The sequence below is a fragment of the Colias eurytheme genome, chromosome 25, assembly GCF_061535395.1.
Source record: "Colias eurytheme isolate Ceu_HAF_F1 chromosome 25, ilColEury1 Martin Lab GWU primary, whole genome shotgun sequence".
In the NCBI taxonomy this organism is placed as follows: Eukaryota; Metazoa; Arthropoda; class Insecta; order Lepidoptera; family Pieridae; genus Colias; species Colias eurytheme.
The window spans coordinates 720,068-732,956 of NC_143004.1; the positions used below are offsets into that span (position 1 = coordinate 720,068).

General features: G+C 32.3%; 1 protein-coding gene across 1 annotated transcript in view; it reads right to left on the reverse strand.

Annotated features, from left to right (window-relative positions):
* Positions 1-133: 133 nt before the first annotated feature.
* blo (bloated) overlaps positions 134-12,889 on the reverse strand; it is a 70,216-nt gene continuing 57,460 nt past the window's right edge. The window contains exons 7-11 of the mRNA XM_090116407.1: positions 12,500-12,662; positions 3,797-3,934; positions 2,382-2,932; positions 1,543-1,646; positions 134-1,286 (exon numbers count right to left, since the gene is read on the reverse strand). Coding sequence (XP_089972533.1) covers positions 751-1,286; positions 1,543-1,646; positions 2,382-2,932; positions 3,797-3,934; positions 12,500-12,662 — 1,492 coding nt within the window. The 3' untranslated portion in view covers positions 134-750. The remainder of the gene's footprint in view (positions 1,287-1,542; positions 1,647-2,381; positions 2,933-3,796; positions 3,935-12,499; positions 12,663-12,889) is intronic.

Consider the following 12,889-nt stretch of genomic DNA (forward strand, 5'->3'; position numbering starts at 1 on the left):
TTCACAATGTAGTCTGGTTATTTTAAATAAAGTCGTAAAATTAACAATATGTCATCATAAGGCCATCATCTTTCGCTTTAATTATTCCTATTGCCAATTTACGTATATGCCATATGGTATATTTTTTTTGACGAGCAGACTGCAGGGTTACAAAAAATCGTAACATAATAATAAAAAACATATTTTATAAATTTCATCTAATTAATTAAGTACATTGTAATGTAATTGAAAGAATAACATCATTTAAATACTCGTAAATAGTTGTATTTCAATTTATTTTTTAATCGTGAATGGCACATCTTAGTAATATGTCAAAGTTAACGATTTCGTTGTTCGATCATTCATCTTAAAAAACAAAGGTTATGGCAAAAATAGTGCCATATTACGCTGTATAAGCAAATCAATTATGTCTTGTATTAACAAACAATTTCACACAATAAAAATTGTAAGAACGGCCAAGACAGATGATTAGTTTTTATGTATGGCTGGATCTTATTCTTCTAGTTTCTATTATAATATTCTGCAAATCTTTGTGGTGCTCGTAAAAATAATAGTTTTTTATTCTTTATAAAAACAAATATCATGTTATTAACATTTTATGCTTCTGTATTTTCTTTGAGCAATATTTAATAATATGATTTGCCACGAATTAGGCACATGATTAGAAATTCGTACAAAGAGAGATTAATTGCACAATAATGCAATGGATATTAAAAAGGAAGCTACATACAAAAAGAGGTTAGTAGTATATTATCGTACACGTGTGTTCTCTTGCTTCTTATTCTTAGATAACTTGAACCATCCAGCCTTCTTGTCTTTCGGAATAGATATCGACCGTGATACTCGGTCGCGGTCATCCCGGTTCAATATTTCACTGGACTGACTGCGCCCATTCGTCGATTTCCGCGGTATCGTGCTCTGTGACACTTCGTTCCCGCGCTTTTGTGTGCGATACAACGTTTGACTTGAGCTTGTCAAACGGTTGTTTTGGTTCGGACGCCGACTCAACGTCGTTTGACTGTATGACTTTTTCTGCAACGTCGCCGGTCTGTCATCTGTCAAATTTTTGGTTGACGCGTACTTTTTGGGCGTCGTTTCTTTTTTATTTTTTGGTTTTTGCGCGTAGTGCACGTCGTATTGGTCGTTGTAGTGTTTCGGAGTCCACGGAGCGAAGAGTGAGAAGGATTTGGTCGTGCTCTTCACTTGGATGTTCGATGACATGACGGATGAGACGTCATCGCGGGAGCGGTTTCTCGCGACTCGGCCGGGGTCAGGGATGTCACCAACTGCAAATTGAAAAATAATCAAATTCAATTTTGTAAAAAATAAATACATGTAATTATATTGACCTGAGTCTTTGAAACGAAGCAGTAGACACAATATTAATAATGAAAAGTACAGTAAAGTTGGTATAACAATGCAGTAATTCAAATCCTATTGATATAACTGGCATAAACACTTTATAAGTGAAGCTTCCAGGAAGAATGTTTTATAATAAAAGTATTTTCTTCTAGAAAATGAGAATTAGATCAAATATTTTACCCGTAGTAGCGTGTAAGTAGACGACACTGCGTTGTGATTGGTGGCTGGAGTCTCCTTCCGTGCTGCTCTCACCGGAATTTGTTACTGGAGTCCTGCGACGATGTCTGGAAATTAAATAATATGTATTAGGTACTTAATAAAACATCAAATTAAACAGTTTATAGTGACGAAAACTTTGTAAATGCTCTTAGTTGCAACAATTAATCGGCGGAAAGGAATAGCTAATGTTATTATGTAAATTGTAAATCAAAAATTCGCAATAGTTAAAATTATACAAGTGCTATTATATATATATATATATATATATATATATATATATATATATATATATATATATATATATATATATATATATATCTTATATATAAAATTCTCGTGTCACAATGTTAGTCTGCATACTCCTCCGAAACGGGTGGACCGATTCTCATGAAATTTTCTGTGCATATCGGGTAAGTCTGAGAATCGGCCAACATCTATTTTTCATATGTACCACGGGCGAAGCCGGGGCGGACCGCTAGTATATATATATATATTGGATGTTCCGGTTTATGCTATCGAAAGAATTAAACATTTGGAAATTCAGTACAAATCCAATTTACAATAAAAAAAAAGACGGGTGGCACTCCGGGAGTGCCGGCAGAAGTGAAAACATGTTTGATATCCATCCGTCTTACGCTTTTTCGATCAGGTCACGTGTCCTGACGCGAGTTTAAGATTTTATACCCATTACAGAAAAAGTGCTCAACGCCGCTAAAGAAGTTTTCACTTCAATAAACTAAATAACCTATAGAAACACTAACAACTAATTTATGGATACTTTTATAGAACAAAATACTTACTTGATATCTCTATTAATCTCCGGTTTTGCACTCCTCAGTTCAGTAGAACTACCCCTGTCATCCCTGCCCTGTCTCCTTACATCCGCTTTGCTACCCTTCAGGGTTTTATTACTGCTGTGACTTCTCGACCTATCATATGGGCTTATTGGTGGCTTATCAGCCATCTTTCTACCAAACTGACTCTCCACTTCCGAATTGCTCATCTCCGAAATGTTCTGCAAGTTTCTCTTGTAGTACTCCTTCGTTCGTGGCGACTCACTCTCCCTTCTCTTTTCGTCTCTATGCAAATTAGAGAGAGAGTAGCTTTTACTGGATAGCTCACTGTGGTCCACTTCATCAAGACCCGCGCTCGAGTTGGATATGGTCTTTCTGAGGGTTCCATGGGTTTTGGTCGTCTTTGTCTTCACTGGTTTGATATTGGCGTCAGATTCGGGGTCTGTGTCGCCGAAGAAACGTAAGTTCTTGGCGGGCGAATTGAGAGGCTTGGTGGTTTTAGCCCACGCTCTGCGCGGCGCTTCGTCTTCCGTTGTGATGATGCTCTCTTTTTCAATCTGAAAGAAAACAATGATTTTGTTAGATTCTGTAGTATTTATATGCGATAATTTTTATTTTTTTGGAATTGAACTTTTATATCTAGTGCTCTGAAATGTGAAATACCTATTCATTATCATCAGATATCGGTTATAACGCTCTATTAAAACAATAACAACAACTTCGACTATTACTACTGTACAGTACTACAAATATTAATAGTGATATGATTATTGATTGCTAATAAGTTATAAGCTTACTGTCTGTTTCCTGATCATAATTAAAATTTCGACTATGTATTTAAATTTTGTGTTTAATGAAACTGCATTTAGAATAATAAATAAATAATACTAGCATTCCGCCCGCGGCTTCGCCCGCGTTATCAAGGAAAAACCCGCATAGTTCCCGTTCCCGTGGGATTTCCGGGATTGCGTCATTTTCCCGGGATAAAAAGTAGCCTATGTCCTTTCTCGGGTATCAAAATATCTCCATACCAAATTTCATGAAAATTGGTTCAGTAGTTTAGGCGTGATTGAGTAACAGACAGACAGACAGACAGAGTTACTTTCGCATTTATAATATTAGTATGTAATATTATAAGACATTATTACACAAATCGACCTAGTCCCACAGTAAGCTCAATTAAGGCTTGTGTTGTGGGTACTAGGCGACGATAAATATAATATTTAATAAATACATATATAGATAATAACACCCAGACCCAAGAACAAATAATTGAGTTCATCACACAAATATTTGCCCTGACCGGGGATCGAACCCGGGACCGTCGGCTCAGTAGGCAGTTACTTTACCACTGCGCCCGCGCCAACCGCGTAAAAGTTTGCAGCTATAACATCACGCTACCACAAACAGTCCGAGCTTACCTTAGTATTCTTTTCCCTCTTCTTGCCAAGTCTGTCAAGCGACTTGAACCAGCTAGACGACTGTGTGGGTTGGCGACGGGGCGGTGATGGGGTTGGACTCGGTGTTGCCAGACGCCGTCGCTCGCGGTATCTCTCAGCCTGTAATAAATAAATATAATTATTAATAAAACATTACAAGAAATAAATAATGTACACAATTTGATGGTTTTGTTGCTAAAGAGCTTCGAAAATTTGTTCAGGATAAATTCTTAAGAATAAAATACTAAACATCTACAGAACAGAAATCGGCGTCTTACATAATAATTTATAAGTCATACAAATATGTAATTACAGATTAAAAAATCAGCAACCTTAAAAATCGTATCTGGCAACACTATGTGAACTATGCATGACAGATGCGTCTACTTTCGCACGTAGATCAAACGAAAAAAGCAGTGTCGAAACGAGTTTTTTCAATGTTTTGAGTCATCAATCATCACTTGCGGATTTAACATCTTGTGTAAAGTAAAAAATCGAGTCATGTTTCGTCGGACGGGTTCATTGGCATCTCGATTTGAAATTTGTAAATAAGACGGGGTCGTTTACAGTTTAATATAAGCGGTGTAATCACGAATTGATGATATATTTATTAATTTTATTTACTAGTAACATTTTTTATTAAAGTTAATTTTGATTTAGCCCAATTTTGCGATGTTAAAATCGTTATTTTTTATATTAACGATTATGAGGAAAGGTCCTTTTTTCCATAAAATGATAAGATAAATTAATGTGTTGGTGAGATTTTATGCTGTGAATTTTATTTTTAATTTAATAATAATTCTCATGTGAAAAAGTCCTAATTAATTGTCTATTCTTTATGGTACGTTGAATTTTTAATGCCGGCAAAAACAAGCTCATAATTTATTTGATTTTGAAAGTTCATTCAATTGAAAAATAAAAATTATATATCAAGTTTCCTAATTAGAGGTAGCTTACTGTATTTTAAAATAAAAAAATCAAATGACGGTTTGGTGAGAAAATAAAAAAGACTATTTGTAAGTATATTTTTAAAATATATTAATCTTCGAGTGCAAAGTTTGCGTAATATCTAACTAGATGGAGTTGTGTGAAATATCTGGGTTCAACTGCTGTCTGTTCTTGTTTATTTTTAAATACGCTATTTTTTCTAAGATATACTTATTAGTCATTGCGTTTGCGAATATTACCAATTATTATTAATATTTGCAACATACATATCAAAATAAAAATAAATACATTCCTCAACGATCTTTTTATCACATAAATAATTGAACATTTATACAAAAGAAACAAGAGAACAAACATAATTAAACATTATTTTCACAGTCGTAAGCTATTTAATAATTACTTATTCTCTACCGGAACGCTTGACGTTCAGTTTACAAGGCCGCAAGCCAGCCATATGGTGCATGACCTTATCAATACAAATCGATTCACTTCCCAGCCTGTTAAAACTTAAGTCTTGTTAATTTTATTCAAATTTTTTAAAAACCAATCAACGGCTGAACACATAAATGTCATAGTGACAAGATACATTTGAAAATCGATTCGAATTATAATTGCATTTTTGACAACAGTTTATGGTTTTATATTCTTTAGTGGTAACACTAAATTATGACATAATATTTCGCGGTAAAAGGGTTTGGATTAGCTTTTTAATTTCGAGTTATGACGAAGGATTGAGATTTTAAATGAATGCCGTGCGTAATTTTATGTGCTGGTAAAATGTGCAAAACAAAAAACTTTAAAAGCTACAGAATAAAATCATATTTGTGCAATTTTTTATGTTAAATAAATTATTATTAAATGTTATATTTATTCACAGTTTGACCAATGTTAAATACAAAAAAATTAATATGTTGAATTATATTTTGCTAGATAATGAAAAAAGATAAACGTTTGTGTAAAATATTCGTTAAGATTAAAATAAAAACCAAAAAGTACATATTTTAGAATATTATAAATGTGACATTTTTATTTCTTACAGTCACAGATATAACGAAGGACTCTTTATATTTACAAGTTCTTTCTGAAAGTTATAAATTCCATTTAATCTTTCACAATTACATGACTCATAATGAAAATAACTTAAACATAATAATCGAGAAATACCCTATATTCCTGTGGCTTGCTAGGTTACCGTTTACGCTCGACTTCCCAATTTTCTGGGAAATCAAAGTCCCGTCTTGAAAATAGACATACAAGAGACATACCTACATAAAATCCTATACCTAGTTTTTAATAACATCTACATATTTACTTGTTTATATGCGGTTTTGAAATAAGATACTCTTATATTTAACGCATTTTTCGAAACACATTCCTTAAGAATAAAATGTTTAAATCATCTCTAAAGTTAAGCACTGTTTTTGTTTACAAATACATACATTTAAAACAAGACCTTTAAAATAGCCTTCCTAACAATCACAGTCTAGTTTTCAGATAAACAAACAATTAGTGATCTACAAGTTACGCAGAAAGGTATCGATTGCGCAAGCGCATGACTCAGGCTGCACCTAGCGAACTGTATATGGGGGTTTGGATTTCTAGCGGTATGTGTAATATTGCTTTGAATACATTTTTGATACTGAAAATTAGAGTTTTTTTTTCATATTGAATTTCAGAAAATTTTTTTTGCTGAATGTACGTTTTTTCATTTTTGAGTAAAACATTTTTCACCATATTATTATATTGGTATAAAAGAAAAGTGAATAGGCATTTTTTAGGTCAGCATGCTCCATCCTAGACCACGCTTGTCGCTTTCCATCAGGCGAAGCGATGGTCAAATGCTTGCCTAATCAACAATTAAAAAAAAAAACAAGAAAAAATAAATAAACTTAGTCTTGCGTGCATTTACATATTTAGTTCACTCTCTACATAGTATTTTATGAAAATTTATCAGAAAACAATATCCTAATCTTCTTCTTGATTTGTCAAGAAAAAGGTACTAAATCAAATCAAGGACCAATAAATAAAAATGTAGCAAAAATAATACATAATAATTAATAAGTAATCAATTAGATTTCATCTTTCTGAACTAGCACATATCACATTAGGGTCAAATAAATATTTAAAAGCAAAAAAATATTCAATAATAATTTACCGTTTTTGAGTTGGTTTTTGAAGTGAAACTTCGTTAGGCGCGTTGAGAGTAAAATTTCAAGCGTCATATAAATACCGTCACGTCATGCTGTAAGGCGACGATTTTGATATCTTTGAATCCTGTCAATAAAGTTTCACTTCTAACAAGTGTGTTCGGCACACATGCTCTATTATATTGATAGTAATGGTAGGACGTAGGTGAACACTATTTTTATGAGATTCGTCTCTAAAGGCTTAGTTTGTATGAAACTCCGTTAGGTACCTTAGAAGTTTCGGTAACATATTATCACTACATAGTATTTAAAACAAAGTCGTGTTCTCTGTCCCTATGTAGGTATGCTTAAATGTTTAAAACTACGCAACGGATTTTGATGCGGTTTTTTTTTAAAGAACGAGTGATTCAAGAGGAAGCTTTTAAGTTTTAGTATATAATTTATTAGGTTTAAAACAAAGCGGGCGAAGCCGCGGGCGGTAAGCTAGTCCATAATAAAGTGAAAACAATGTAGATACATAGATAATGTTTTGATTGGTTTATTTCGGTTTACTGTTTACATTATTTTTCTTATTTTTACCAAATAAAAAGGCTTCACAAATAATTTTTAATGTTTTTTTATTACTAAATATGTATATTGTATAACCGTTTGCCAGCCCTAATCATATACATATTTATTTATAAATAAAAAAAAAACACGCATGAACATTGAATGACAAACGTAACCGGTTCGATTCCCGGTCTATATGTAAATTGGCGGACCAGTACCATTAGCCGTGTCTTTGTTTTGTACGCATCAATCGTGTTTATTTTATTTAAATTCAAGATGTTTATCCATTTGGGTTTAGCCGTTATGTATATTGGTGTGGTCGTCTATTTAACTGTTATTATTTTTATAGTAGGGTTTCTCTCGCGAATTAGATAAAAGAGCTAGCTGCTCCGCGCGGTTTCACCCCCGTGGCTCCACTCCTGTTGGTCGTAGCGTGATGATATATAGCCTATAACCTTCCTCGATAAATGGGCTATCTAACACCGAAAGAATTTTTCAAATCGGACCAGTAGTTCCCGAGATTAGCGCGTTCAAACAAACAAACTCTTCAGCTTTATAATATTAGTATAGATTAAAAACGCAAATCTATTAATAAAAATCACACGGACAAACACATTAAAGTGTTACCATTGAAAAAAAAATTGTATAGGTACCTATTGTTAATGCATACAATCTATGAAAACTATTTCATGTATGTAATGAGCTATATACATGAAATCAAATCCCTACTAATATTATAAATGCGAAAGTAACTCTGTCTGTCTGCCTGTCTGTTACGCTTTCCCGCTTAAACCTCTCAACCGATTTTGATGAAATTTGGCACAGACAATCTTTAGACCCTGAGAAGGAACATAGGCTACCTTTTATCAAAACACGCTAGTAAACTCAAGCTAGCAAACTTATAAAATTAAAAATAATAGTCACTATGTGCAAGCCCTAATGAAATACTAAAACACTTTGCGCCTAAAACTTTTTATGTGTTTATTCAACAGCTCCTTTTTTCTTTTACTTCAATTATTTATTCAAAACATTCTACAAAGACAAAACAAAAAAAATAAAAGGAAAGATCCTACTAATAATATAAATGCGAAAGTTTGTGAGGGTGGATGTGTGTGCTCTCTCACGCAAATACTACTGAACCGATTACAATGAAATATTAGCACACATATAGAGGTAATAGAGGGTAACTTGGATTAACATATAGGATAGGTTTTATCCCGGAAATCCCACGGGAACGGGAACTATGCGGGTTTTTCTTTGAAAACGCGGGCGAACCCGCGGGCGCAAAGCTACTAACTTTTAATATTAATTTTTAATAGATATACAAAAGTAAGGCGTTAAAAATAACACAGAACATGATATTTTTGGCGGGAATACGATAATTAACTATCTATTATAGCTTTCACGGCTGAACCGTAATTGATGCAATAAATGGGACATTTGTCTGTAGTATTTATCATATTATTGTTTATTGAAAACTTGTATGCGATAGCAGTTATTCATAAAGAATAAATGTTAATTTATTTACAAACCAGAAATATACGCAGACTAGCTGTGCCCCGCGGTTTTAACCCGCATTGCTCCGCTGCTATTGGTCTTAGCGTGATGATATAGCCTTCCTCGAAACATGGGCTATCTAACACCGAAATAATTTTTCAAATCCGACCAGTTGCTGAGATAAGCGCGTTCAAACAAACAAACAAACTCTTCAGCTTTATATTCCAGTCGGTCTTTAGGTTAGTCGCTTGTTATGAATATTGTTTCTAACCAGATAATTATTTTCACAATATATTACATTTTTTATCAATGTCTACCATCAATAGACCATTTATCATCTGTGCTGATTGTCTGGTACGTCAAGTCTGTCAGCCATGGTACAGATAAAAAAACTTATCTTTTGACATCAATATGTCATCGTATTCTTTACATATTTAATCACTATGTCCAATTGTCCAATGGACATAGCTACTTGTTTTACGTTAAGCTTTAGAAGCTTCTAAATATAATGGGATAATATCTTTGCTTTTTCGTTTCGAATTTAATTATATGCCAAAATTAATAAACTTCGCTTCAGAGTTTGGCGTGAAAACTGATTATAGATGCACATAAAAATATAATATTATATTTTAACGACTTGAATTTGTAATTATCTCTTATTAGAAGAAAAAGTGGGTGGATAAATAATCAAGAAATAAATAAGACGAAGAAGAATATTAGTGTATTATTTATTTACATTGTTTTTTATGACAATAACCTATGAAATTGAATTGAGGTGTGACTGTGTGAGGTGTCTATAGAAATTGGCTGAAAAGACACAAAATTGTAAACAAGATCAAAAAACCGTTAATTTTTTATCTGTCCCCTAATTTATGCCCGTAAGTGCGATATAAGTTGTTCAAACATGAAACGGTTCAACAGCCTGAGGTCAGTGATTTGACAGTGATGTCATCGGTGCTTATAAACTGTGGTCCGTGTTACAGGTCATTAATTTTGGCTTTATCTCTTTTTTGCGCGGTAATGAGATGGATTCGAAAAATTAGTTTTCATTTTTTTCTATTTGAAATTGGCGGCTTATTACGTCAGATTTGAAGTGAATTTTGACAGTGTGGTACCTATATGGAGAACGTCAATTTATGATGTTTCAATTTTGAAACTTTTTGCATAAGCCTGTAGTCTTTTGAAATATGTTTTCATAATTCATGGTGATTCATGATGCATCGCGGTGGTACTTATAAGTTATAAGCCATATAAACCAAGTTAATTGTACATAAATAAAATAGTAGTTTTTCTTAAACACGTCAAATGATGATAGATTCAAGATTGATTCATCAAAATCTATTAAGACATCGAGAAGTTTTTGTGAAACATAGAAATATAATATAATATGTATTAAACCTTACAAGTAACACGAACATGACGAACCTTTTTGACAAGTCGTGCAAAAAACCAGCCGCTTTAGGCGTGGAATAAAAATTCCAAATTTAAAATAATTAAAGCCTTGTTTATATGTTAACATGTTTGTAATGAGTTCCAAGTAGCGATAAAGCGTGATGTATCAGTCATCGACATCGACAACGCACGCGGCGTGAATTATCGATGTATTCGCGTCACATCACTAGAATTGTAAAATGTACAATCAAGTACAGATTACATTAGCTTTTTTATATATATTTTAAATGTTGGTACATTAATATTGACGTTGTTTTGTAATAATTGATGGTATTTATTATTGCAAAAGTATTATTCATTTCGTAAGGAGCAGTAATGTTGAGAATTTTATACAGGTATTTTGATAGTTTTTTATAGATACGTTATTTTTCCTGTACGTTTGTTTAATTTTCGTCATAGCAGAGGTGTAGTTAAAAAATAATTTTATTAAGGTTAAATAAAAATTTCCCGCTAAACTAGTTTTCGAAAAATATAGAACTAGTTATATATTCTGTACATGACTGTACTATAAAAAAAATAGTCACGCAGCAACCCTTCATTGCTTGTTTGGATAATAAATACAGCTGGCAACATTAATTTACAAATTAACATACATCCACAATTTTTAAGTTTATTTGTACCCATTTTTGTCTCAATTTATATAATTATTTAAATGTATTCCTTCTATAGCCTATGCATGATAAAAAGTGCTGTATTTATGTGAATAAAATGTCAAATTGGGATAGACCATGGCCTCGATTATTATATGACTAAAAATAAACATATCTTGATATTAAAATATTACCATATTATATACTTATATAGTTAAGTACAGATACACAAATTGCTAAATTAAATCGACGATCATAAGTAATTTATTATGAATATAAAATTGTTCATTTTTTAATCGCTTAACATAAATTATTAATTCATATACTTACGAGAAACGTAAAAATAACATAAAAACCACATGTAAAATAATTAATAAATTATACCTATGGTTTATTACCTAACGGTAATCGAATGGGTTTGTAAGTTTTAAATTTATAATTATAACTTGTCTTATTAATTAGTATTATATTATCTCTGAACGATATATTATACTGTGCATTTCTTTCGTTAACTTCAGAAGTAATTTAGCTAATAATTTTGCACAAAATTTGCATCTATAATATCAGTTCCATCAGTTCATTCATTTAGAAGATTAACAATTATATTTTTAGTCTTAATTTCTATATTAAAGGTACACTTACATAGTATATGTAATAAAAAAATAATTGACACCAAATACAGGTCTTTTTACTCAGTCGATACATACCTACCATGTTGCTAAAAATGAAAAAATACCTATATGTTTTATTGACCATCACGAAACCTTAGATAACCCAAAATGTATTGAGTTAGGTTAGGTTTAGACATCCAGGAAGCTAGAAATATAGAACAAAGCTGACCTATTCGTAAAGGTCGGGGTTCGATTCCAATCGCCTGTCACTTTATCATTTCTTTTGTATACAATTAATGAATAAAATTTGTTTCGTTATACCTATATTTTATTTCTCGCGTGTTACTAATAAAATTAAGTTAAAACTTTGGTGTTACAGTTCAATGTTTAAATCATATTGTGTAACTTTTAATATAACGAAATTTAAATTTATTTGGTTCTGAATAATATAATCTACATGTACACAAACTAAATCCATTTCCTCTCTATTTTTAAGGTCTTCAAGAGATATTAGTTTACTTAATTTTTGTAGGTACCTTGTTCAATAAATGCTTACTTATATATTATGTATGTAATTATTATCCAATTAATTTAAACTAACTATTAATTAAATTGTCTCTTTATATCTTTTACTATATAAAAATAAGTCGGGTTTTCCTTCCTGACGCTATAACTCCAGAACGCACGATTCACGAACCGATTTCCACGGTTTTGCATTCGTTGGAAAGGTCTCAGGCTCCGTGATGTTTATAGCAAAGAAAAGGTGTCTCTGGTAGTGAAACGGAGTTCGCCCGGTTTGCTAATTATTCATTTTAATTGTCTTATATATTATGTGTTCTATTTTGTCGAATCAAATTAATTTATTTCTTTCATTCAATCGTTCATTCTTACCAAAGCCGGCGAATCCAGCGGTCCAGCGGTCCTGGACCTGGTCTTGCGTATCTCGCTCTCTCTTTCCCGCGCGTGGTCGCTCTCCCTCTCTGAGGACGTGTGCCGTCTCCTTTCCTCTGTGCGTTGGTTGTATCTTCTGTCCTCTTTTATTGGTTTTTCAAACCTGGACGTCATAAAATAAATAAAAAAAACGTTAATTTTTCCTTATTTGTTATTGATAAACATTTCGATTGTGATTAAAAAAAGGAATTTCAAATGATCTTTACTATTTCGTGACTATGTAAATTTGATTTATAATTCATAAGCTGCAGCCTTATAAAATTTTAAGTATGGGTGGGTACTTAAAATACAAAATATGTACGGTTTTTTTTTAAATACCATTGTATGATG